Raw genomic sequence first — 26,210 nt, forward strand, 5'->3', positions numbered from 1 at the left:
ATAAATTGTGTTCGAAATTAGAGTTATTTGAGGAGCCGTTCGTTAAAGTCCTTCAAGAATTTTCATTATCATTTCACTAGTGGAAATATTCGACATTTAATTGACTGCCTTTCGGTAATATCCCATTAAACTACGTCATTGAACCTTTTCAAGTCTCTTTCCTGGTAAGAGATAGAAAGAAACTGTGACAGACAGGATACAGGTCTTTAAAATCATCTCGGGTTCAAAAATACCTTCTGGACCCCCTGCAAACGCTACTGACTATAGTTGCTGACTTAGTTGACTATAGTTGCTACTGACTATACTATAGTTACCGACGCAATAGTTGCATAGAAAAATTAATTGCAACTTAACTTCTTCTGCCTAAACAAAAAAAATTCTAATCGACATGAAAGTTCTTTGTCTCGTTTTTTTTTATGTCAAGATAAGTTTTGTTAAGTTTCCTGCAAGTTCGTTTACTCTTGAAGGAACCAAAACAAACTTTGTCTTGAATGGCTCCATAAATGTTTATTGTTTCACACAAAGTTTAAGTTCTTGCCGATATCACAATTAAACATGTCACAAATATGTTACGCATATCCTGGATAGATTTGTCTTATAATTTCTATATCAAGGGCAGTCTGCTGTTATTCACATTCGTGTACGTTGATTGTCTTCAACAAGTCAGGAACTCCATTCTCAAGTAAGGGCCTCCCTCATGGATGACCAGACGGAAATATCTCGCGGTCACTGCAGTTGGGAATCGATTTGTCACGTGAGAGTCGGGGTCTCTATTTCCCTGAAATATCTGAAAACAATTCAAACATTTCAAATGATACCACTTAACAAATATGTCAAAGAAATAAAGTCACAAAATTTTTGGTTTTTTTTTATGACATTCTCCCTGATCACATTTCATATGATAGCAGGAAGTGAGATAGGTATAAGTAGTGTAAGCACTCTTTCAAAAGTAGCCTAATTGGAGAGGTGCCAAAGCGTATTTTGTGATGGTGGTTCAAATAATTCACTGTACCATATCAAGGTTAGATTACAGACGTGCGTCACTGGTCGACAACCGAATGGACAATTTAACTGTTGAGAATTGAGATATCTTGAGCTGCAGCATTACACAGCTTCGGTTTGGTTTTGGTATAAGGCGGTGAAAGTTATTCAGAAAAACGCGAATCTTGCGAATGATGGACGTGTGATCAATTTGCTCCGTACAGTTGCAGCAATCTTCGTTTAAACTTTTACATGGTCTCGAATCTTTCAATTGTTTTGCGGATCATGGCATCGTTCAATTGCTACAGGTGTCATGAACATGGGAGTAATCACTGACACGTAGAATCTAAGGAATCCTTTACGATAAATCAGTTACACGAGCTTGTAGATTTCAAAGAATGTGCTATCGTTTTGTTTTCATATTTTTGATGTCTGTACCATGGCTACCTAAACATACGGCCTGATTTGTCACATTTTGCAGAAATTTCCAGATTTTGCCAACTTTGGGACAATAAAAACAGAGAGAGACTGTTCATTTGGGAGAATGTTAAACTTTTCTAAAAATTCTATTTTTACGCTTTCTTTACTGTTTCCCCCAGATGACACAATAGGTTTTAAGATCCTCAGAAGTTAAAAACAAAGAGAATTTGATTTCGAAGATATTAGTCAGATTGTTAATTTTTCAATAACCGTCTGATTCAACGTTTTTCAACTTACTTTTTTTCATTTGCTACTGCTTTCCCAAGGCAACAAAAAGCTTTCATATCACTTAGAGACAGCAAAAAGTAAACACATCTCAGAAAATATCAGTCAAGCACTAGCAGTAGCAGATCAAAATCTGCAAAATGTGACAAATCAGGCCGCATCTTCACATTAAAACAATCAACAATATTCCAGTGGGCAATCATGTTGACCAGAAGAAAGTGAACGAGTGGCCTACATGGCAGTGATAAGATCATGTTTAATATGCTATGATTTAACCTTTTATTATTAGCCTAATTTAAAAGGTTAATTGTACCAAAACAGGGCATAGAGCGACAATATTTTTCCTTCCTGGTCTTGCCCCCTGATACAGTTTACAGAGCCAATCTCAACTTTGGAGCAAGCTAATTCTAAATCGATCATGGCAATCTTTCTTATAGAGGACGCATTGCTGAACTTTGTCTGCCCGTTACGCCCTGTTAGCTCAATGGTTACTCGCCCGACTCAAGAGCAAGCGGCACTGGTTCGGCTCTTGGGGTGTGCGCTTGAGTAACGCATTTCAGGACTGCTCTCTATTCAGCGGCACCAAGAGAATACAATAATTCCCCGGCAACAACACTTCCACAACAATCGAAAACTTCATTCTGTCAATCTCGGTGACCAGCCTTGCATCAGTGGTTTAAAGTCTCTACAATAGGGTGGTCCTTAGAAATATTTTTTTTTATAAATGTATTGGTGCCAGGTATTTAAAGTGTTCTATTTGATGAAAAAATATCACACGTAAAATAATTTTGAAAAATCTCATGTTTAGAGGTAGTTCAAGCCTCTTCATTTATCTGCAGGGGACCAAACGGCTCCAACGTCTATAACTAATGAACCACAAATGATAAAAGGCAAAGAAATTTATTCTTACACGAGTCAGTTCAATCATATATAGCTAAATATCGATTTTGATCAGCTAGAAGCTAGATCATCTTCAGTTAAGCTTATTCAAATAAAATGATTAATATTAATATTATGATTCTATTTGAATAAGCTTAACTGAAGATGATCTAGCTTCTAGCTGATCAAAGTCGATATTTAGCTATATATGATTGAACTGACTCGTGTGAGAATAAATTTCTTTGCAATACAAGACATGTAGCCTAACCGAGTCGTTCATATCAAGCATTGTTGTGGGTTTGACACCTGTCAGAAGATACTTCATTTTCTTGACAAATGATAAAAGCTTCATTGAAATATTAAAAGATGCAGAATGAATGGTTTCCTATCCAATTTTAAGACATCATGTAGGTCTAGCTAATGTAGATTTCACGTTACGTGAAAAAAAACTAATTTTTCAACAGAATACTTGTAATTCCCAATACAATGACCGCCCCGGGCGGCACGTCTGGGGGCGGCACTTTCAGACTACGATTTTTGATTTTGATTATAGTCTGATAAAAAAACGCATTTCATTTTCACATGCTTTTTCTTGAAGGGGCAGTAAAATCTGAATCCGCCCCGGGCGGCACATTCCGGCACATTCCCTAGCTACGCCACTGATGACTGGTAATGCAAACAACACAACATGCTATAAAACGAGCATCACTGAAACTGTTCATCTTTGATTTGAATGTTATTTATTTTGTGTAAGCGTAGGCTACCGCACCCTTCTTACTGTAAGGGAATATTTTTCTATAATGCATTACCATTTGAAAAAGGCATTGAAACTGATCCTCATCTTTTGTTATTACTCTACAATACTCTTAAATGAGTGCTACACTATACTCTCTACATGATCGTTGATCACTTTTAACTCTTCTATTATTGATAAGACTGTTTGAAAGTCGTCATCATTTTTCTATGTTTCTGAATCTTTCTTCAGAAAACTCATAAGGGGATTCAGTTTTTGAAAAAAACTTTAATTTTGATTTTACGAAGTTTGTTAGCTCACAGTAATTGATTGATTCCAAATTAATTTGTACTTTCTTTGGTGGATCATCTTCTGCTTCAATTTCTAGTGACTACTGAAGCACTTGACATTTGATACAACATGGCAAGCTCCAATAAAAAAAAGGCCAGTCCGACTACCTTTTAAGACAAATACCAAATGTGAGCTGCTAGCTTTGTTAACAGCCATGAAAATATCTTCATTGATTTTCTTCTAGTTTACTAGAAAATGCAACGCAATGCTGTACGGAAGTGAGACATGGTGCTTGCGGGAAAACGAATTGCCGATTTCTGAGAGAGCGATGGTGAGAGCAACGTGTGGTGTGAAGCTGATGGACAAAAGGAATACTGAAGAACTAATGAACTTGCTTGGATTGAATGAGAATGTTGTTAAGTTGGCGAAAGCGAATGGAGTGAGGTGGTATGAGTAAGTTTTGAGAAGGGATGAAGATGATCTTTTGAGAAGAGCGCTAGAGTTACAAGTGGAGGGTCGTAGAAGCAAGCAAGACCCAAGAAAACGTGGAAAAGGCAAGTTGAGGAGGAAAGCAGCAAGGTGGGCTTGACAAGAGAGAACGCGTTAGACAGATCGATGTGGAGGCAGGGTGTGAAGGCGATTGCGGCACTTGGAGGTGAATCCGGCCACCCTCGGTAACGAGGACATCACCGGATTAAAACTGGACTACTATTAAAACTGGACTACTAAAACTGGACTACTGGACTACTTACCAACGATTTTATAAAAGTTAGGTCATTGTTTGCTCATGTTGCTAATGATACCACTATCTAAGCTTTGAGATAAATTTACACTGAAAATATTCTCACTTCCGTAATGCGTTTTGTCTCTTTGTGTGAGTTGCATTTGACTTTGAAGAACTCAAACTTTCAGATTATAAACCAGTTTGACCCACTATCTGGCATAGTGGCTTGGTCCAAGACTATGAATTCGATCTTCAGATCTGGGGAATTTTACCAAGAAAAATCATAGCCAACTCCAAAACTCCCTGTAGTCATCTCGCTGTTCTTTTTGCAGTTAAGCAATAATATAAAACATGATGATAGAATTTTTGCTATCAGTTGCAGTAACGTGCTCATTGGTACTTCCACAAATGGAGTGTAGATGCAGAAAAAGTATTGGCTGGGACTAGTTACTTTCATCAAACTGCTTATGTGGAAAATAACATTTGGATTTCTTGCATTGCAAATAGACTGGAAATTTCAGTTATGGATTGTCATTTCACAAACTCAAATCTGTGTGCTGCTTAAAAGTAGTAGCCAGTTACTTTAGTGCAATAAAGATATTTTGATATCACTTCTTCTTTCGTATGAGACAGGACTGTTTAAATTTTAAGGCAGGTGATGGAAAGCCAGTTGAGTGTAGCTTCGAACAGTGCTGCTAGACCTGCCTTCCATTTGGCGCCTTGTGAATGGTAAATTCAAAAATGACATGGTGCAGTTTGTTCCTTTGCGCCGCATTCCCAGGCCGATGAGGGAGCCAAACCCCGCTTGTAAATGCTGGATGCGGAAGGAAGCAGGATCGATGTATCAATCTTTGTGTCAACCTGATTCAAAGCCCCTTGGCATCCCTCTGATCTGTGACTGAGACAAGGAGAGGAACATAGTTGTAGGCTACAGATGTTGCTAGCCAGTCGATTGCTAGAACCTACACCGTTATGGTTGGCGAATCGCAACTGCTCGCTGTACTGGTGAGTGCTCAGCCTTGTGCTGAAAGCCAGGAAGAACGCTCCTTCTTTACAGAGTTGCAAAGTCAGATTTTCATGTTGTACACTCAGATTCTTGTTCACTCCGACGTCTATGACTCCAAACTCCACTCCTGCTTCAAATATTTTGGGAATATCAACGTTAGGGGAAGGGAAGGTAATTTGATACGGAAGGTAATTTGATACACCCCCCCTACAGAAATGTACAAAAAATATTAGTCAAAAATATTGTCATTAGGTGGAAGATCTGTGAAAATAATGCCTACAAAAATTGCACCATGCAGCTAACTCGTGCTTTTATGGCATAAAATTGTGAAAGTGTGTTTTTTGAGTATTTTCGTAAAATTTTTAACTCATGGTTATTTTCGTCTGGAAAATTAAAGAAAAGTTCCTGAAAGATGAAACCAAACTCATTTGACAGTTCATTGATAAGGCTTCAAGGGCATGTCACGTTTTTTCTGCAATGTGCATCCAAGCATACAAAAATCCGCATTTTATAACTTTTTTTGAAAAAGGTAAATTGATACACGTGGAGAAGGTAAATTGATACAGTATATTGAATTCTTTTTTGTGACTAATAAATGTTGACATTGATCTACTTGATTTAAATAAGTTATTCTTTATTAACAAGACCTGCTACTTTGGGAAACAACTATTATATAGGCTTTCGTAGGCCTACACGCTATTTGCTGGCAAAAAATGAGAAAAGTGCAAAGCGCCCCCTTGAATAAGAACTCCAGCCAATGATCCTTCCCATGACCATCCCGCTGCAGAAGCTTGGCCGCACACATAGGCCTCAACAGTCATCTTTGCACCCAAGCACGCCAACCGCATATTAAATTTCCATTTATTGCTTTACTGTCAAAGGGGATTTCTGTATTAGTTTTACTGTATCAAATTACCTTCCGGGTGTATCAATTTACCTTCCGTGGAAGGTAATTTGATACATTTGAGTGACGTTTTTAAAATTTTAATTAAAAAAAAAGTAACAAAGATAAAAAAGTGAAAATGTTTTTAAAAAGTGTGTAAGGGATCAGACTTTCATTTCAGCCTAAAATCAATAGTTTGTGTCAGGTAATTTTCAGTTAACAGGCAAAAATGTTAAAAGTGTATCAAATTACCTTCCCTTCCCCTAAATGTAGCCTATTCCGACTCCGAACACAAACCATAAACCACAATCGAACATTTTTATATAATAACTTATAACTTTCCCTATCATAGCTAACTGCTCTTGGCTGATGCTGAGCTGCGTCGGAGTCTGCCTCGCTTTCTGACCTAGTCTTATTCTGACACGATCCCTGTTCCATATCTAGAAAGCTAAAACCTCAATTGCTAAGGTAACAGGGATCAGTTGTCAGTAGATGTTACAGAAAATATATTTCGCACTTATTCAAAACAATGAAAACTATCAATACTACAAAAAAGTGCTCAATGCTAAGCAAAAAAGCAAAGCAGAGCAAATTAAATCAAATATAGTTATTACTATCTGAAGCCTTTACAAATTGTTTCACCTAACGGATCATCAGAAGGTCAGACCTTCTGATGATCCGTTAGGTGAAACAATTTGTAAAGGCTTCAGATAGTAATAACTATATTTGATTTCGCACTTATTCAGTGCATCGTCAGTTCTGATAAAGGGCAGTTAAAACCTACAAGTAATGTTTTAAACAACATTACAGTGACGCAATAATGTCAAAACATGAGCGTAAAAAATTGAAAAAGCATAAGCGTAAATATTGAAAAAATGCTGAATGAAAACTAAACCAAGCCGGCAGTAAAGTAAATTACGTATCAAATGTAAAATATAAACTAGAATTGATGAAAGAGCGATGAGCAAAGCCTGCAAATGTAGCGTTGTGACAAATTACGGCAAAGAAAATAAAGTGTATGCCGAACACGGCAGTCAAAGGCAGTGATAAACAAACTAAGTACAGCGATAAATAATTAAATGGAGCGTCTTGGAAAACACAAAATGTAGTGTTGTGGAAAAAAGAGTAGGCAAAGACGGCAGTGAATAATAAGGCAGTATAAAATATTGAAAAAATACCAAAAATGTAGTGGAGCGTCAAAAAAATTAAACTTGTGGCAGAATTAATTTTTGGATATTTATTTTGGCATGTATCCTATGTATCCATTTATCTTCACAAGCATCTAGATTATCAATATTGGGTTGTTCAACAAATGTGACATTGTAGCATTGGGAAAGTTGTGGTTCAGTACTTAGATCATGAAATACAGCAAAATGTTTTAATAACGCAGCCCTGTCATTATTAGAAGAAAAATCGAAAGTGTTCCAAGTTGCACGATGGCCTGACCAGCGAACCGAAAATTTATTAACCGTTTGTCCAACATATTGTTCATGGCAAAGTAAACATGTTGCTACATAAATCCCATAATTGTTGCAATTGAGTTCCTGTTTTAACTTAAAAAGTCTTTGCGGAGTGCTCAATGTCGTTGTACGTGAAAAGAACTATTGAAGAACAAGAACTATTGTACGTTTTTAAGTTAAAACAGGAACTCAATTGCAGCAATTATGGGATTTATGTAGCAACATGTTTACTTTGCCATGAACAATATGTTGGACAAACGGTTAATAAATTTTCGGTTCGCTGGTCAGGCCATCGTGCAACTTGGAACACTTTCGATTTTTCTTCTAATAATGACAGGGCTGCGTTATTAAAACATTTTGCTGTATTTCATGATCTAAGTACTGAACCACAACTTTCCCAATGCTACAATGTCACATTTGTTGAACAACCCAATATTGATAATCTAGATGCTTGTGAAGATAAGTGGATACATAGGATACATGCCAAAATAAATATCCAAAAATTAATTCTGCCACAAGTTTAATTTTTTTGACGCTCCACTACATTTTTGGTATTTTTTCAATATTTTATACTGCCTTATTATTCACTGCCGTCTTTGCCTACTCTTTTTTCCACAACACTACATTTTGTGTTTTCCAAGACGCTCCATTTAATTATTTATCGCTGTACTTAGTTTGTTTATCACTGCCTTTGACTGCCGTGTTCGGCATATACTTTATTTTCTTTGCCGTAATTTGTCACAACGCTACATTTGCAGGCTTTGCTCATCGCTCTTTCATCAATTCTAGTTTATATTTTATATTTGATACGTAATTTACTTTACTGCCGGCTTGGTTTAGTTTTCATTCAGCATTTTTCAATATTTACGCTTATGCTTTTTCAATTTTTTACGCTCATGTTTTGACATTATTGCGTCACTGTAATGTTGTTTAAAACATTACTTGTAGGTTTTAACTGCCCTTTATCAGAACTGACGATGCACTGAATAAGTGCGAAATATATTTTCTGTAACATCTACTGACAACTGATCCCTGTTACCTTAGCAATTGAGGTTTTAGCTTTTCCCTATCATGTTATAAAAAGGAAAACGTATTTTGAAATGAAAAAGTTATTGCTTGGAAAAGAAAGTTACAAAAGTAGCCTACTCAAAAATAACAACTGTGTCAAGTGCAGCGTAAATATTTGTATCCTAAAAGTATCAAATGGCAAAAAAAAAATCGGACTCCGGATCCTATCCAGCCCCAGCCGAAACCTGAGGCTTCGGCTCCCAGTCCCGTACACCTCTGGTGAGGAACAGGGTAAGCTCATGCTAATCCGGACTGATATGTTGAGATTGGAAAAATGAAGGGTTTGAAAATAACTGATTGTCATATCAATAACATTGAACTTACCAGATCCTGTCCATTGTCTTGAATGAATTGAAGCTGGTTGAGACTGTTTCCATAAGAAATTTTATAAGAAGTAATCCAACAACAGTTGACTTGCAGTCGACCTTGAGTAGAGATTCCGGTAACACGAGTGGGCGCTTTCAAGTCAACCTGAATCCACCGCCCAACATCTTAAAGCAATAAAGGCTTTGTACTAAACTCGACTTTTGCATTTTGATCTTAGTTTTCTCAGAATAAGCCGTGGCATCTTTCAACTTATACTTGACCGTTGCATTGAATGAATATTTGTAACTAAATTATTTTTATTTTATACTTCACCCAAAAACATTTGATCAAATCTACTGAAGTTATTCAATTTTATCGCATGGTTTGTTTGATTGTTTTGAAACTCAAATAATATTTCACTCACAAGGAGGTATGGAATGCCACGCGCCTCTATTGTTTGTTTCATCATCTGTATTGTCCAACCTCGCCTGGTGAGGGCCGTATGGCGGTGAATGTGTCGACGATGCACTCAGTTGGTCATCTTTCACTCTCCCGTCCTTCATACCGATGTTGCAAAACGACGCAGCTGGACAAACATCAAGTGAATGTTTTGATTATCTCTTGTGTTGCCATGAACCCGTTGACAAGAACGCGGATGAGAATCTTCTTTACTTTTAATTTCATTCGAACATAATGAGAAACAAAGCTTTTCTGCGTCTAACTCGTTCGATTGAATCCTATAGGTTTTTAAATGGTTGGTTTGGTTTTTGAATTTTTATCCTCGGACTGACAAAACTTTGATAGTTATTCCTAGTAGATTCACAGACTTGTAGAGGCTTTTGACCCAGGGCCGGTTAGTAAGATTGACAGAGTGAGGTTTCCAGTTGTTGAAATGTTGTTGCCGGGGAATCTTGAGTCGAGCGCGAATCCACTGAGCTAACGAGGAATAACGTGTTGAAAAGGAGCGATCTTCCTGGCGTCAGCGCTACCTGTCTACTCACAATAGAACAGCGAGCATTGTATTTCGCTAACCATACCGGTATAGTAAGTTAGTCAGGTAGTGCTGACGCCAGGAAGATCGCTTTTTTTCAACAGTGCATATCCTTGGCGACAGTTGGTTTAGTTGTTTTCTTTCCACGATGGTAAGAATTCAATTGACTGACAAAAGCAGCGGTTGACCAGCTGATGCTGATAGCTTGCCTGACCTAGATGTGCTGTTTCTTCCTCGCCTGTCTTCGGCCGGACCTGGGTCGGAAAGTGGGGACTTTTCCGACTCGTCGAACAGCGAATCTCTTTCTTCTTTCTCTACTACCTCGCCTGATAGCCCAACCACAGACGGTTACGGCCCTACTGTCAGTGCGAATCCTTTCCTATATGTACCTCTGCGCAAGCCGACCTCCACCGGATCCGTGGCAGTGGACTCGCTCGGTTTATCCAAGCCGGCTTCGCGCCCTTCTTCTCTGCCTCTGACGGCTACCACCGGAGCTGAAGCTGGGGACTCAATCAGCTCTTCAAAACCGCCAATGCAGACTTCTTCTTCCAAGTCTCTCCAACGCTACCCATCTCACTCCTCCTTACCCTTTAATCCTGTTTCCATCCCTCCTATACAACCTTGTACCTCGACGCTGTCTGCTGAAGCCCAACCCTTTACCCCACCTACCCAAACCACCCACTCTAATTTCCTGTCAACTATCTCTTCCCAAACCTTGACTCGACCCCGAAGTGACGCCATGGCATGCAACCAAGCCACGATTGACTCCGGACTCCCACAGTGATGTCCACCACACCCAACACTCAACGATCCATCCAAGACCTTGTTGAACCGGCCAGGGAAAGTAAGACGAAGAGCTCCAGGCGGGCTCTTTGCAGTTTATTGAACTTTAATTTAGCGGGTGGCATAAATTTCGACCAGTTCTGCATTGAATTGGAAGAGTGGACTGCTGGCACTTTGCCGCCCAAGAGGACACGTCCTCGCAAACCACGCTTCAATCGTGGCGCCCGGGCTCGCGCGGCTCGCCGTCGTTCGAACGGGGGTTCTCCTCGGTCGGACGGCGGGGGTTCGCGCGGGAACGGAGTCCGATATCGTAGGGGCGTGAGGTTGCGATCCGCCTTCTCGCGGGACGCGAAGAGAACGGTCCGCCGGATCGTTGAAGGAAAAAACAGTGACCGTCGTTGCGAAATCCCACCTCAAGAAATTGAGGAGAGATTTTGACGCAATATGACCGCTCCTGAAGCTGGGGGTGGCTCGCAGATACCCGAGTGGATGAACTCCCACCGTTACGAGCATGATAATGTAAACTTCTTCCCCATCGATGACGGTGAAGGTCCCATTACGGCCCGGGAGGTGGAGGCGGTCCTCCAGTCGCTTGATGTCGGTTCCGTCCCTGGTTCTGACGGATTGTCCTACGGTTTCTGGAAGACCCTGGACCCAAGAGGGGGACTCTTGGCCAGCCTTTTCAAGACCTGCCGGATCAACCGTCGTGTACCGGACCAGTGGAGAACCAGCAGGATCACATTCATATGTAAAGACCCTGAGGGTGACCTGCATGACGTCAGCAACTGGTGGCCCATCTCCATCTGCCGAAACATTTATAAAATCTACGCCGCCGTATTGGCCCGGCGCCTGCAGCGATGGGCGGTGGAGGGGAATGTTATCAGCCGAGAGCAAAAGGGATTCATGCCCACAGAGGGCGTCTATGAGCATGTGTTCATGCTCGACATCATCCTCTCGGATGCACAGTCACGCAAAAGGCCTGTGTCGGTTGCGTTTCTGGACATTCGAAACGCCTTTGGCAGTGTCCGGCACGAATGCATAGCCGAGGTCCTGCGTCATTTCGACGCCCAACAGACCTTATTGAATGCATCTCCGACATATATGTCGACAACACCTGCACCGTCCGCTGCGGCAATGGTGAAACCGACCGTATCCCTGTGGGGCGTGGAGTCCGTCTGGGCTGCTATTCAATTTGGTCATCGAGGTGCTCCTCAGGGGCGTCCGCGACAAAACGGATTGCGGCTACAACCTTCCTGCCAAAGAAGACGACATCAAAGTGCGTTGTATGGCTTATGCGGACGACATCTGTCTCGTTTCTTCCGATCGCGAGCAGATGATCTATCTGCTACTGAACCCTTTTCTTCCTGGTCCGGGCTACGGTTCAACCCACGCAAGTGTGGCACCCTTTCCTATGGGAAAGTGTCGGCGTCCCGTCTGCGGGTCGACCCGAAACCTTTCTCCCTTGCCGGGGAGGAAATTCGAGTCACCAGTTATGCCTCGGACGCATCCCTAACCCAACCCTTCATCTCCACTCTGGAGAAGCACATTTCTTTATTGATGAAATCCTGTCTTACCCCGAGCCAGAAACTTCTGGCACTCACTTCCATCATTCTCCCGTCCGCGTCATACCATCTGCGAGTGCGGCGCTTTAGACAGTATGAGCTTCTGAAGCTTGACCGACTGGTTTTGCGGTGTTTGAAGGTGGCGTGGCGTCTTCCCAAGTGGGCCTGTAGCGCGTTCTTTTACTGTAAGCCTGCATTAGGAGGTTTGGGCATCATGAACTTGTGTCGCGAAAGTGACACGCTTTCGGTAGCTCATGCTTTCAAGATGCTAACATCACCTGACAGCATTGTCTCTGCCGTCGCTCTCGGGCAGCTTAGGCGTCATGCCTGTCTAAGGCTCGGCACCCCAGATCCCACGACTGACCACCTGGCCAGTTATCTCAATAGTGACCCTCCTCATGACGGCGCCCGCTCTAGACCGTGCCCTACAGGCGAGAGTCTGTGGGGCGTGTCCGGCGGCCACCCGTCGCCTGAACGTACGTTGGTCCGCCCGCCCGGATGGCGGCCTTGAGTTGGCCGCGGGGAGCTCCGCAATCACCCCTCCTATAAGGAAAAAAGTGGTGCCGACCCTCCATCAACACAATGACTTGTGGTGGAAGAGACAGTTGGAATCCAAACCTGACCAAGGCAAGACGGTCAGTGCCCACTGCCTGTCCGGATTTTCAAATTCATGGACCCGGCGCCCGGAGCTCGTGGATCGAGTATTTGGGTAACCGATCGGATCGAGTATTTGCGGACCGAGTATTTGCGTACAAAGCTAGATTGAATCTAATGCCACCTAAATCAAAACCAAGCCATGGCTGCCGTTACCTACCTGCCATGTGTCGTGCGTGATGACTGTCGTCACGGAACGACACAATCGAGGGAGATCGTATTGAGGGAGATCGTAGGGCACGTGCCTGCCGAATGGCAACCCGGGCTTGCCATAGATAGTACGGTTCCACAGCACGTGGAAGCGGGCGGTGCCGATCTGCGTCCTGACATCGTCTTGCAACGCCCTGACGCTGTCACGGTCGTATGTGACGTCACATGTCCGTTCGACAACGGCGCGGATTCTTTTCGAAAAGCCGCCGACAGGAAACAAGACAAGTACGGCGAGTTATGTGTCAACATAAAGGAAGACAGGAAGCGCCCTTGCAGGGACGTCCTGTCACTTCCGTTCGTTGTAGGCTCCCTCGGGAGCTATGCCCCGACGAGCTCTCGAGCTCTGACGGCTTTGGGCGTTCCTGCTTGTGGGGTAGCACAGGTGGCTAGAAAAGTGGCTTCCCTCTCAATCGAAGGATCCTTCCGCGTCTGGAAAGCTTAGAACGCCGGCCCCCACTCGTGGAGGGGCTACGTCATAGAAAAGACGACTTCAGCGATCAGAAACTTATTTCCCAATAACAGAAACGTTGCAGTAAGTATCCGAGCGCGCAAGACAGCAAGCCGTTTAGACGTCATAACCTCATCAACTTATACCATCACCTTATGTCTATAAACCAGTGTCATCTTTTTTATAATGCTCCAGTCTCATCAAACCCAAGCATTCAAAAATGAACAAAGGAAAGGAATAAAATGTCTCATGCACATTGTGAATCGAGACTGGTTTAACAGCAATTAAGTAACTTCAATCATCACTAGATCTCTATGTATTAATCAATCAATTGTTTCGAATTATCTTACGCTGCCTTCGCCTTGTAACGCTGTTCTTGCCCGCTCGGATCAACCTCGCTCTGCTTTTAACGCATTGATCAACACGATCCCCTGATCAACTCGATGCAGCCTCAAAATTTCCCCCCCAATTTTCTACTTTTTTCCTGGTAATGTAGCCTATCAGTGCCTTTGGTTTCGATCGCTAGCCTCCCCGACCCAGCTGAGCGAACCTGCCTCAACGTCTGGCCAGTGCACATCCGTGCTCGCCGAATCAAAGCTAACTCTTCTCCAGTGAGTATGTATTACATTCCCACCTATATTTTTTGTTTTTATTGATTAATCGAGCCTCTGCTCCACATTTTTATTTAATTTCGTCTGCCACGAGAGCCAAATTATCCTTAAATAGTTGACTCTCTTCTTCGTGGTAGACCTCAATTTTATCGGCTCTGCCTACTGGCAGGCCGGGTATAAGAGTCAAGTACCTGCGCCGAGGTCGCGTGAAGGAGACGTGGGCGCCGCCCGGCGCTCAATTGCTGCCGGTTTCAGCGTCCACACGCGACGGGTCGCCCGGCCCGTCGCAGGCCATTCTTCTGGGCTATGCAAAAAGAGCCTGTCTCCCTGGCCGGCTCCGCCATTCTAAATTTTCGGACGGGTCATGTAACGTTTTCGATCCACACTCTCCCTCCACAGGTACCTCGACTCCCCAGCCTGGCCCCTGCGACCTAAGCTGGTGGACTTACCCCTCCGGGTGCATCGTCACCCCTAAATCACGCCGCTCCCTGCCTCCGCAGGGTGTGGCAGGCCGGTTTCCTAAAGTCTTCGACCTGGCTATGTTTGTTTGTGCTCTCTCGCCGTGTCAATCTTTTGTACCCGTGCGCTGTTAATGCAAATAAAACAGTTGAACGTTGGTGGTGCAATACTGATGAGCCCAGCCTCATGGGCGAAACACGTGTCTATCGCTGAGTTCTTGCTACACTCGACTACCGAGAAACACGAGGAATAACGTGTTGATCATCAATCAGCTAGAAACAACAGAATGAAAAGCAACAGAAGCGGTTTATGGACATCGAGCAAACAATTTATTGTTAAGAAATATGAAAAACAATTTTTTTTCAATATTTTAATACAATTTTGGTATAGAGGTGCTTTTCTTGAACCATAGACAGATATAACCTCACAATCAGACGGCATTTAATTTAACAACATGAAAATAAACTAAAAATTACAAACGTTTTCGGCCATACTCATGTTAGCCCTTTTCAAGTACCCAACTGACTGATGCTCTACATAAATTGAAATTACAAACCTGATCTATATACACAAAATCGAAAAAGAATCGCATAAAAATGAAACGAAAAGGCAAAGAAGAGGCAAAAGCACATGACGCTTAACTGCGCAAGGGAAAAAACACAAATCAATGACGCAAAATTTTGTGAAGTCATCCAGCAGACGGGAGACGCCTGCGGCGAACAACTGCTTATTGAGGCGAGGATTGCAAGATTTTATGAGCAAAGCCTCATGAGTTTTAATATCAAATTCGGTGAAGCATTTGTGTACAATTCTAAAAGACTGTAGGGATAGTTTGTTATTTGAACAAGTTTGGCAATCGAGTATATGATCTTTAATGGCACTTTTTCTGTTGAGAGCAGTTAAATCCAATGTAGGCCTATTTATGTAGGCCTACGTAGTTTTTTAGGTTCAAGAAGAATCATTGTTTCCAACAGCAGTGGTGACAGGAGGGCCCAAAATGTGCTTTTGCTGACCCGGATCAGGGATGATTTTAAGAGGTGGAAGCCACCACTTTTGCTTTGAAGTAAAAATTCGGATGATTCGAAACATTGAAGAAGGAAAGTTTGATCGAGCTGAATATAAATAGCACCAATGCTTCGTCATCGTGGATAAAAGATAATCTAAGTTGCATTTTCTTTTTGTATATTGTTAAAGTATTTCATTCATCTTCCATTTATCTCTCTGCTTTCGTTTTTCTTTACAAAATCTCATTCTCAAGTCTATGAAGCATAGTTAAAAAATACACGGCTTTAAGCGACCCGTTTTGAGGGTTGGGCAACAACTAAAAATGTTTAATTGGGCAACAACTAAAAATTCTTATATAAAATGAAAGGTTTTGCTGGCCATGAAATATGCAAGCCTTCATTCCATACTTAAAAATAGAACTGGAGTGACACTCGCATCGCTCCTTTGGATTCGCTACTTTTCGCGCATAGGGGAAGGGAAGGTAATTTGATACACTTTTAACATTTTTGCCTGTTAACTGAAAATTACCTGACACAAACTATTGATTTTAAGCTGAAATGAAAGTCTGATCCTTTACACACTTTTTAAAAACATTTTCACTTTTCTATTTTTGTTACTTTTTTTTTAATTGAAATTTTAAAAACGCCACTCAAATGTATCAATTTACCTTCCGTGGAAGGTAAATTGATACACCCGGAAGGTAATTTGATACAGTAAAACTAACACAGAAATCTCCTTTGACAGCAAAGCAATAAATGAAAATTCAATATGTGGTTGGCGTGCTTGGGTGCAAGGATGACTGTTGAGACTTACGTGTGTGGCGAAGCTTCTGCAGCGGGATGGACATGGGAAGGATGATTGGCTGGAGTTCTTATTCAAGGGGTTGCTTTGCGCTGTTCTCATTTTTTGACAGCAGATAACGTGTAGGCCTACGAAAGCCCATATAATAGTTGTTTCCTAAAGTAGCAGGTCTAGTTAATAAAGAACAACTTATTTAAATCAACTAGATCAATGACAACATTTATTACTGTCACAAAAAGAATTTAAAATACTGTATCATTACCTTCTCCACATGTATCAATTTACCTTTTTCAAAAAAATTATAAAATTCTGATTTTTGTATGCTTGGATGCACATTGCAGAAAAAATGTGACATGCCCTTGAAGCCTCATCAATGAACTGTCAAATGAGTTTGGTTTCATCTTTCAGGAACTTTTCTTTAATTTTCCAGACGGAAATAATCATAAGTTAAAAAAATTACGAAAATACTCAAAAAACACACTTTTACAATTTTATGCCACAAAAACACGAGTTAGCTGCATGGTGCAATTTTTGTAGGCATTATTTTCACAGATCTTCCACCTAATGACAATATTTTTGACTGATATTTTTTGTACATATCTGTAGGAGGGGTTTATCAAATTACCTTCCGTATCAAATTACCTTCCCTTCCCCTAATTGGAATATCACTGTTGTCCGGTAGCAATCGTTTTTCTTTGGGGCGAGTGAGCTGTAGGTGTGGACGACAAAAACAAACGTTTTGTAAGCGCTAGTACAATTTTGAATTGAAATATTAGCCGTGTATTATCTGCTGTCCTATTTAAAAGAAAAACAGTTGTTTGCATGATAATGTACAGAACTTTAAACAGAAGCTGTGGTCTCAAGGACTTTTGTTATTTTGTCAAGAAGGTCATTTGCGCCTCACTTTATGCATGTGGTGCTAACTGCTTGCTCCCTTGCATGCTAAAACGGATGTTATCCAGTTTTGTGACCAATACGACAGCTAGTGTGAAGAATGACCTTACTACTTACGTTCGGCAGAAGTCGCCCTGGTGGTAGAAGTGGCTGGTGACGGTTGGTGAGTCTGCATTGCTGCAAGTACATTAACATAAATCAACGCAAGAATTCGTAAATTGCAAGTATGTATGTTACATTGTCTGCTTGAGCTATAATTATTGAAAAAATTGAGTAAATGCTCTTTGAGTGCAGATGTGACCCGATGAGGTGGCACGATGCTGTCTGTATATTTTATAGATGCAACTCAATTCACTTTAATTTTATTTATTTTTCATTGCTAGCGGGAGAACATGTAGAGAACGATAAAGTAAACACACAAATTTGGCACCAACAAAGGGTAAGATGACAAAAAGAAAGGTTTAAAAATGCATTCATAAAGGAGCGTTATAGTCACTATCTTAAAAATACACAGCCACTGAACCTAGAAAAGAGGGAAAAAAGACAACGTTTGTTTTATCGGTTGTAAAAATAGGCCTACAATTAACACTTGCAAGTGCAACAAGGCGACTTCAATTTTACAACACACAAAAGAAATTCAATAAGTGACAATAGTTTCCGAACTTTTTACTATGAAAGTCTCGCATTCAAAAACTTATTTGTGATGTCATAAAAGACTCAGCAACCTAAAAATTACAGGAAACCGGCTTCGTGTGAACTCAATGCAGCCTGAATGTCAATGACAGCGTGGTATTCGTGCCGCAGTAGAGTCGCGTCTAAGAGGCACGTGCCTTCCCAATCATTTTTAAGTTGCAATGAAACATTTTTTTATTCTTTAAAAAATTGTTTTCCTAGATTGTTCAGAAGTTTTCTGGATTATGAATAATCAAGGATGGAACTGGAAGGGTGGGGAATCCAGATCACTTAAATTGCCCAATTCATGCACTGGATACTTTTTTGTTTTTAAAACTTGAAAGCAGAGAAGAAATAACAGTGATTTCAAAAATACGTCACAAAAGAAGTTGTTGTTTTTAAAAAATGTTTCTAAATTAAATATTTATAAATTCAAATGATATTTATGACGTCATTATCGTCTTTCAATAAGTAAAAGTAAACAATACTGGAAAGGAATATAAAATGAAAATAACACAAAAAAGACGAAAGCGATGATTATTACAAGGAAAGAAAATGTACCAAGTTTAAATATTACTATTGACGGAATACTAGTCGAACAAGCCACTGTCTTTACCTATCTGGGACACACAATAACTGAAAATGGCAGATGCGATACGGAAATATTGAGTCAAATAACAAGAAACAACTTCGTAAAAATGAAAAAGAGATCAACGACACGCAAAATTAACATCAACAGACGAACACAAATTATGGAATGCTATATCTAGACAACACAATGCAGAAACATGGATAGGATTGATTGACCAAAGTTTATTTAAATAGAAGCAGTATGTCTTTATTTTATTATATTTAATTATATCTCTATTTCTATTTACTTTTTTTTCTGAATCCGCATGGTCACACTCAGTGGCGTACGCAGGGGGGGGGGAGGCATTAGGCCATGCCTCCCCTAAAAATGGTTTAGTAGTTAACGACGTAGATTAAGGCATTTAATATGTTTTGCATTGCTCTGTCAAAACAATCACTGTAACAATGTTGTTTTATAGACTAAGCCAATACGAAATACATGGCCCAATCCACCTACCCCACCCCAGGTATGCCAATGTAGAATAGTGTTCTGTAAGCCTATTATAGTGATTAGTAAGAGAGAAATGGATAAAGTCTAAACTAAAACCATACTGGGATATCATGAAGACGTCTGGGATATCAATGACCAGTGGCGTAGCCAAGGGGAGGGGGGGTTACAACCCCACTTTGGCACGCGTGTGACGTCACGATATTGAGAATGATGCTTTCAGTCTCTTTATGCTTGGGAATGATGCTTTCAGTCTAAAAAAAACTTGCCTAATTTTAAACAAAACTGCATTAAAAGAACGAGTTTTGCCAATACCAAACATTCAAACATCTCAGCCAGAAATTAGCAACAAGAAAACATAGAGACTTAGCTGTATTTCCGAAAAATGCCGAAGAAAACATGATCTTATCCTTTTGCTATGCCACCTGACAGCACCATTTTACAGGAATATTTATACCCACATTTTTGTTGAAAATGCTCTCAGAATGCACCAAATTCAAAGTAATTTTTCAAAATTTTCTTGGGGAGGCCTCCCAGACCCCCGGCCGCTGGGTGTCGTCTTAAGTGAAAACGCGTCGGGCTTCGCCCGCCGGTCGTCAAAACCCCTCTCTTTCAAAATTCCTGGCTACACTACTCTCAATGCCCCCCCCCCCTCCTTGATAAAATCCTGCGTACGCCACTGGTCACACTACTGAGCCGGTTTCCTGTGATTTTTACCTTGCTGAGTTTTTCATGACATCACAACTAAGTTTTGGAATTTAAATCTCTCAAGGTAAAAACTTCAGGAAACTTGTCACTTTTTAAATTTCTTTTTTATGCTATATTGTAAAATTTAAATTTTCCTTGTTACACCTGCAACTGTTGATTGTAGGCCTATTTTTACAATTTACAACCGACGAAATAAAAGTTTTATATTTCTCATTCTTTTCTAGGTTTGGTGGCTGTGCAGTGCATTTTTAAGATGGTGTTTTCCAAATAGTGTTTTATCGATGCATATTTTAAACCTTTGGGTTTTGTGATCGTTTCCTTTTGTTGTTGCGAAATTCGTGTATTTACCTTATCGTTTTGTACATGTTCGCGCCAGCAGTGAAAAATAAATTGAAGTGAATTGACATCGTCATCATAAATGTTAAAACTACTTGAGGCATTTGAAATGTGGATTAACAATTAACAAACAATTAAACCAAGGAAATTGGAGTATTTTGGCCACACGATTCGCAATAATTCTATTCAAAAACAAAAGAAAAAATGAATAAAAAACGAAACAGGGGCAGACATGGCCACCTAAAGATACGGCCTGATTTATCACATTTTGCAGAAATTTCCAGGTTTTTCTAACTTTGGGCGAACGTTAAAATAAATTTTTCTAAAAATTAGATTTTTACGCTTTCTTTATTCTTTTCCCCAGATGACACAATAGGTTCATCCTCACATGTTGAAAAACAAAGAAAATTTGATTTCGAAGATTTTAGTCAGACTGTTAATTTTCAATAATGGTCTGATTTTGCGTTTTTCAACTTACCTTTTCTCATTTGCTATTGCTTCCCCAAGGCAACAAAAAACTTTTATATCATTAGGAAACCACAAAAAGTAAAAACATCTCAAAAAATGTTAGTCAAGCACTAGCAGTAGCTGTAATCAAAATCTGCAAAATGTGACAAATCAGGCCGCAACTCCAGGTGGCCATGGGGCAGACCACTAACAACTTGAACTTCTTCTTCGTCGTATGAGCTGTTCTTCTGGACTATATGTTTGGGCATGATGTCATCAGCCACTCGACAGTCTCGTCATCCAGGGCCTTCAGTCCAAGCGCTTCGTGTGGTGGTTGATGGATTGGGCAGTCATGGACGACATGATCTACTGTCTGGTCTGTGGCGCCACACTCGCATCCCGGTGAGGGAGCCAGGCCCCATTTGCACATGTCTGAACGAAAGCGACCGACGCCGGTTCGTAGGCGGTTAAGCCGGACCCACGCAAGTCTTGCGAGGGACATTCCCGGAGGGTGGGGATCGACGTCGGGTAGGAAATCACGGAGTCGGGAGGTGTTGTTTTTCCATTCCATGTTCCATGTGTAGTTCGTCCAGTGTGCCGCACTTATTCCAAGATCTTCAGCGTTGTTCAGAAGCTGTCGTGCGGCGGGCACAAATGGGCGTCTTGATTTCAGTCGCTGCTGTCCTCCAGGTAGGCGCTGGAATGTACTATGGAGGAGGTGGTCGGGGTCCAGTGCGCGACGAGCAAGGGAAATCATGGATCCTTTACGGCGAAGCTCAGCAGGTTGGATGCCTGCAAGGATGGGAAGGCAGTCCGTTGGAGTGGGACGCAGGCATCCAGTCACAGTGTGCGGTCTGTGACCAGAATAGAAGAATAGTGCGTCATTGATGGCGGTGTCAATGTGGCGGGTGTGAGAGCTGCGGCACCACACTGGTGCGCAGTACTCGGCGGTAGAATGGACGAGGGCCAAGGTAGCTGTGCGAAGGGTTTTCGCATCAGCTCCCCAGCCGGAACCCGCCAGCCGCCTCAAAAGTGCAACGCGCGCAGATAGTTTTTTGCGCAGTGACTCCAGGTGTCGTCGGTACGTGAGTGACCTGTCCAGGGTTACGCCGAGGTAGGTGGGTTTGGCGCAGTAGGGGAGGTGTTCGTCATCGGTGGTAATGTTGATCTCACGTTTTGCTTCCTTGTTGTTTAGGTGGAAGGCCGCCGACACTGTCTTTGCCTTGCTGAGCTGTAGCTTCCATTTCTGGAGATATGTTGATATAGTTGACATGTCCTGGCTTAGGTTCCTCTCCATTGACTGCCAATCTCCGGCTGGATGCAGGAGAGCCAGATCGTCTGCGTAAGCATATTTCTCGGAGATGGTGTCAGGCAGGTCATAGACGTAAGTGTTAAAGAGGAGGGGAGCCAGGACAGAGCCCTGTGGGACGCCGTTCCTGAGTCGACGTAGTCTACTTCGTCGGCCGCTACCGGTGGAAAGGGTAAAGCTGCGGTTTTGCACAAGTTCCATAATCATATGGACCATGTGCCTGTCAGGAAGGAGACGGAGTAGTTTGCAGGTAAGGCCGCTGTGCCATACAGTGTCGTAGGCAGCCGTGAGATCGACAAACACGGCTCCAGCCTTCTTTTTTGCCGAGAAGCTGTCCTCGATGTCTTGGGTCATCAGAGTGACCTGGTCTACAGTTGATCTTCCGTGGCGAAAGCCGGCTTGTTCCCGAGGGAGCTGAGGGTCTATTATCGGTTCGACACGGGCGTAGATAAGTCTTTCGAGTATCTTGAATGGGGATACAGAGCAGAGAGATGGGGCGGTAGCTCTTCGGATCCCCTGGGGGCTTCTTCGGCTTTGGGACTGCAGCCACTAGGGCTCTTCTCCAGATTCTTGGGATGCGCAGGTGACGCAAGCAGCAGGAAAGGAATTCTTTTAACCAGGACCTCATAGAGGGGGCAGCTTGGAGTATTAGTTCCGGGCATAGGTGGTCAAGGCCCGGGGATTTGCCTGGCTTTAGGTGCTGGAGGGCGGAGGCAAATTCTTCTGGGGTAAACTCACCAGAGATGTTGCCCTCGACAGGTGTTGGGACCTTCCAGAGGTCCGTCATTTCCTTGAGGACGGACTTGTCTGATTCACGGTCTCTCGTTCTGTGCACTCCATTTTTCACAAGTTGTGAGTCGATGGCATTTGCTGAAATGGGGCATTGGCGACGAGAGGCACGTGATCTGCCATAGTGAGGTTGTTGAGTGTACTCCATGCTGTGCGGCTGGAGTGCGTGAAGTCGATTGAGTCTATGGCTTCTGTCCAGCGCTTCTTCCTCTTTGAACCCAATCTTGCCAGCAGGGCTGTTGCTGAGTTGGTGGTGGCGGTACCCTGGGGGGAACGGAGGAAGTCGCGCTAAAGCCTGTCGCACTCCACATCCCAGCAAGGTATGTAGTTTTTCCGTCGACCTCGCGGATGGAGTCTTTTGCCGCAGATATGATTGCATCACAGAAGTCCTGGTAGGCTTCATCCACTTTGATGGTGTGTGGGGATGGGAGGTACTGCGTAGCTTTGTTTGTGAGGAAGCTGTAGTATTCCCAATCGGCCTTTCTGAAGTTCCATCGCTTGACAGGCTTGCTCGGAATAGGTGTGGCAAGCAAGGGAGCCGTGATTAGCGAGGGTCGGTGTTGAGACCTTGGGAACTTCTCTAACACACGTCTGTCCGGCTGGCGATCATCGGGGTCATCACTTGCGAAAGCCAGGTCTGGGTTCGTGCCAGTGTTCCAACGACCGGAGTGGAAGCTCGGTGCGCCCTTAGGATCGTATAAGAGGGCGAGGTTGTTGTTGGTTGCCCAAGCGGCCAGACTATCTCCGTCGTTGTTGATGGAGCTGTACCCCCAGTCAGTGTGGTGGCAGTTAAAATCGCCAGCGTAGAGGCTGGGTGAGGGAACACTGGGATGGCTGTTGATGTTATCCGCGAAGGTGGGGGCTTGTAGACATTGACGATGCTGTAGCCTGCTACATCTACATCTACATCTAGTGTGAAGTTGGTTATTACCAACTTATCCACAGATGTACAGTGAGTCTCCTGGAGGAGGATGATGAGGGCTTGATGAACTGATGAACTTGAACTGATGATATTAAAGACCGATCATGACAAAACTACAATAGAAAAATCGTACAACAGAGAAACTTGGCGCTGCATTGCCTCCGACCTTTGACGAGAGGAAGGAAATTAGTGATGATGATGATCGTCTTTCGGTCACATCACGTAGGCTCTCGTCACTTAATTGTCAGCGAAAGTTTATAAGTTTAAAATCAGTGGATTAAACTTATAGGTTTGTTATTTTTCTACGTGCAGCCTTTATTAATTTAAAAGAAGAAAGGTGTTTTTATAAGTTTCTGCGCAACTAAAACCTTTATTCCCTTAGTTTGAGTGTCAACTGCTTCCAATAACATCCATTTTCTACGAGCCAAAAAATCGTCTCCCCCCTCCCGATTGCTCAGTTGGTTAGCGCGTGACTTCGTGATGGAAGAAGCTTCAAAATCAAACGGGGCCGGTTCGGCTCTCGGGGTGTGCCCTTGGGCAACGCATTCCAACCACTGCTCTCCATTCAGCGGCACCTAATGGATGGAATAATTCCCCAGCAACAACACTTCAACAATTGGAAAACTTCATTTTGCCAATCTGGGTAACGTGTCATGCGTCAAGAGTCTCTACAAGTATGCGAAACTACCAAGAATAACCAATCAAGGCTTTGTCAGTCCGAGGATAAAGATTCTAAATCAAACCAAACCACATCAAAAAAACGTTCGGAAGAATACATTGCTGTCCTTTCTCAAGGTGACAGAGAAGATATTAACGATAATATAGCCAATTGTGAAACTGGACCACCTATATGAAAAAAGAAGTACAATGGGCTTTATATGTTTCGAAAACTGGCAAGGCAGCAAGCCCAGATGAAATTACAATGGAAATGTTGATTGCACTACGAGAGGAAGGAATAAACGTTTATGAAAATGGTGAGATATCTAAGGACTTGTTAACATCTTTTTTATTGCTCTTCTGAAAAAATCAAACACGCTTGATTACAAAAATCACAGAACAATAAGCCTAATGTTGCATAGCCTACTTTCAAATTGCTCTTGAAAATTGTACCACAAAGAACACGAAGGAAGGTTTTATCGGAAATATCTTCTTGTCAATACGGATTCATGCTAGATAGAGGAACTACAAATGCAATTTTTGTAGTTTGCATGCCATGCGAACGTTCAACACCAACATGTTGTCTTTCTATGTTTCATAGATTATCAGAAAGCTTTTGATAATGTACGACATTGCCAAATCACGAATTTTGTTGTCTGGCTAAACCCTGCACTAATCGATAAAAAAAGAAACACTCAACCGATGTCTTACAATAAAAAATTATATATAAAGACGTGAAACATGTGAAATTGTATAAATGGATTTCGTAGAAAACTATGGAATTACTGTAAATTGATGGAATATGAAAATTATTTTTGAAATGAAAAAAAGGATTGTTCTTCAAACAAATGTTCCTATAAAGATGTGAAGCATTTACGCGCTTCATTATGAAAAAGAAACCATGTGATCCTATGATCAAAGCTTCGTGATCTCATCAACGAAGCTTTGTGATCTCATGTACGAAGCTTTGTAATTATCAAAATCACTATTGTGAAAATTAATTTTACTTTGATACCTAAAGCTTCGTGCAACCCGTCGACTCTTGCCTGGAGCATCGTCACTGTTTCTGGAACAAAATAATTGTAGTCACCAAAGCTATAATCGCTACGATAGTTGCACTAAAGAGAGTATTTTGTTGTCTTTCATGAGTTGATATTAATTTCATGATTTCAAAACCTTTGTAAAAGCTTATAATGGCTAATATCCTTTGCCGATTGCAGTGTCACAATTCAATAATGTTGATGAAACATTGACCTTAGGCAAATGATCAAAACTACTGTGTCAAGGTGATGATCTCGACATCATTGTTACCGCTGAGTGACGTCATTTGATTTCGTAGCTCTCTTGTTTCCTCACATTGGCATTCCCCAGGTCGGCCGGTAGAGCCCTGGTCCCCTTTGACTCCAGGCGGTCCAATTGGTCCCGCTTTCCCAGGAGCTCCTTGGTTAATTTTCGGTTGAGGGTCACTATTCACTCTTACAGTTGGTATGCAAATATCTTGGGGGGTTACAAATGCACAGAACAATAAAACAACAAGTATCCTCATTCTATGATCATGTGAAGGTGCCTTGAAAATAAAGCTTTTAATGCATCATTCATCTAGTGTAGGTTTTCTACAAGCAGGACACGTAAATCTACCTTCTCAGAGTAGGGCGCGTTAAATAATAGTGTTGTCAGCTGTTCATTCAAACAAACCGCTATTCGTAATTAGCTCAAACGTAAAACAATGCTTGCTTGTAGAACTAATTCCTAAATTTGCAAAAAGTATGCACATTTAATTTATCAACTTATCAATGCAATATTTTTGCGTATAACCGCCGGTTTAGGTAAAGGTAACT

At 41.9% G+C, this 26,210-nt stretch overlaps 1 protein-coding gene across 1 annotated transcript; it reads right to left on the minus strand.

Annotated features, from left to right (window-relative positions):
• Nucleotides 1-409: 409 nt before the first annotated feature.
• LOC145787728 (putative carboxypeptidase X1) lies at nt 410-25,936 on the minus strand. Its single transcript, XM_082599535.1, has 6 exons — nt 25,684-25,936; nt 25,388-25,438; nt 17,572-17,631; nt 9,461-9,622; nt 9,055-9,221; nt 410-787 (listed from the first exon to the last, which is right to left on the minus strand). The coding sequence occupies exons 1-6, from the start codon at nt 25,916-25,918 to the stop codon at nt 656-658; spliced, it is 807 nt and encodes a 268-aa protein (XP_082455661.1). The 5' UTR covers nt 25,919-25,936; the 3' UTR covers nt 410-655.
• Nucleotides 25,937-26,210: the final 274 nt, after the last annotated feature.

The sequence above is a fragment of the Aplidium turbinatum genome, chromosome 18 (genome assembly GCF_918807975.1).
Source record: "Aplidium turbinatum chromosome 18, kaAplTurb1.1, whole genome shotgun sequence".
In the NCBI taxonomy this organism is placed as follows: domain Eukaryota; kingdom Metazoa; phylum Chordata; class Ascidiacea; order Aplousobranchia; family Polyclinidae; genus Aplidium; species Aplidium turbinatum.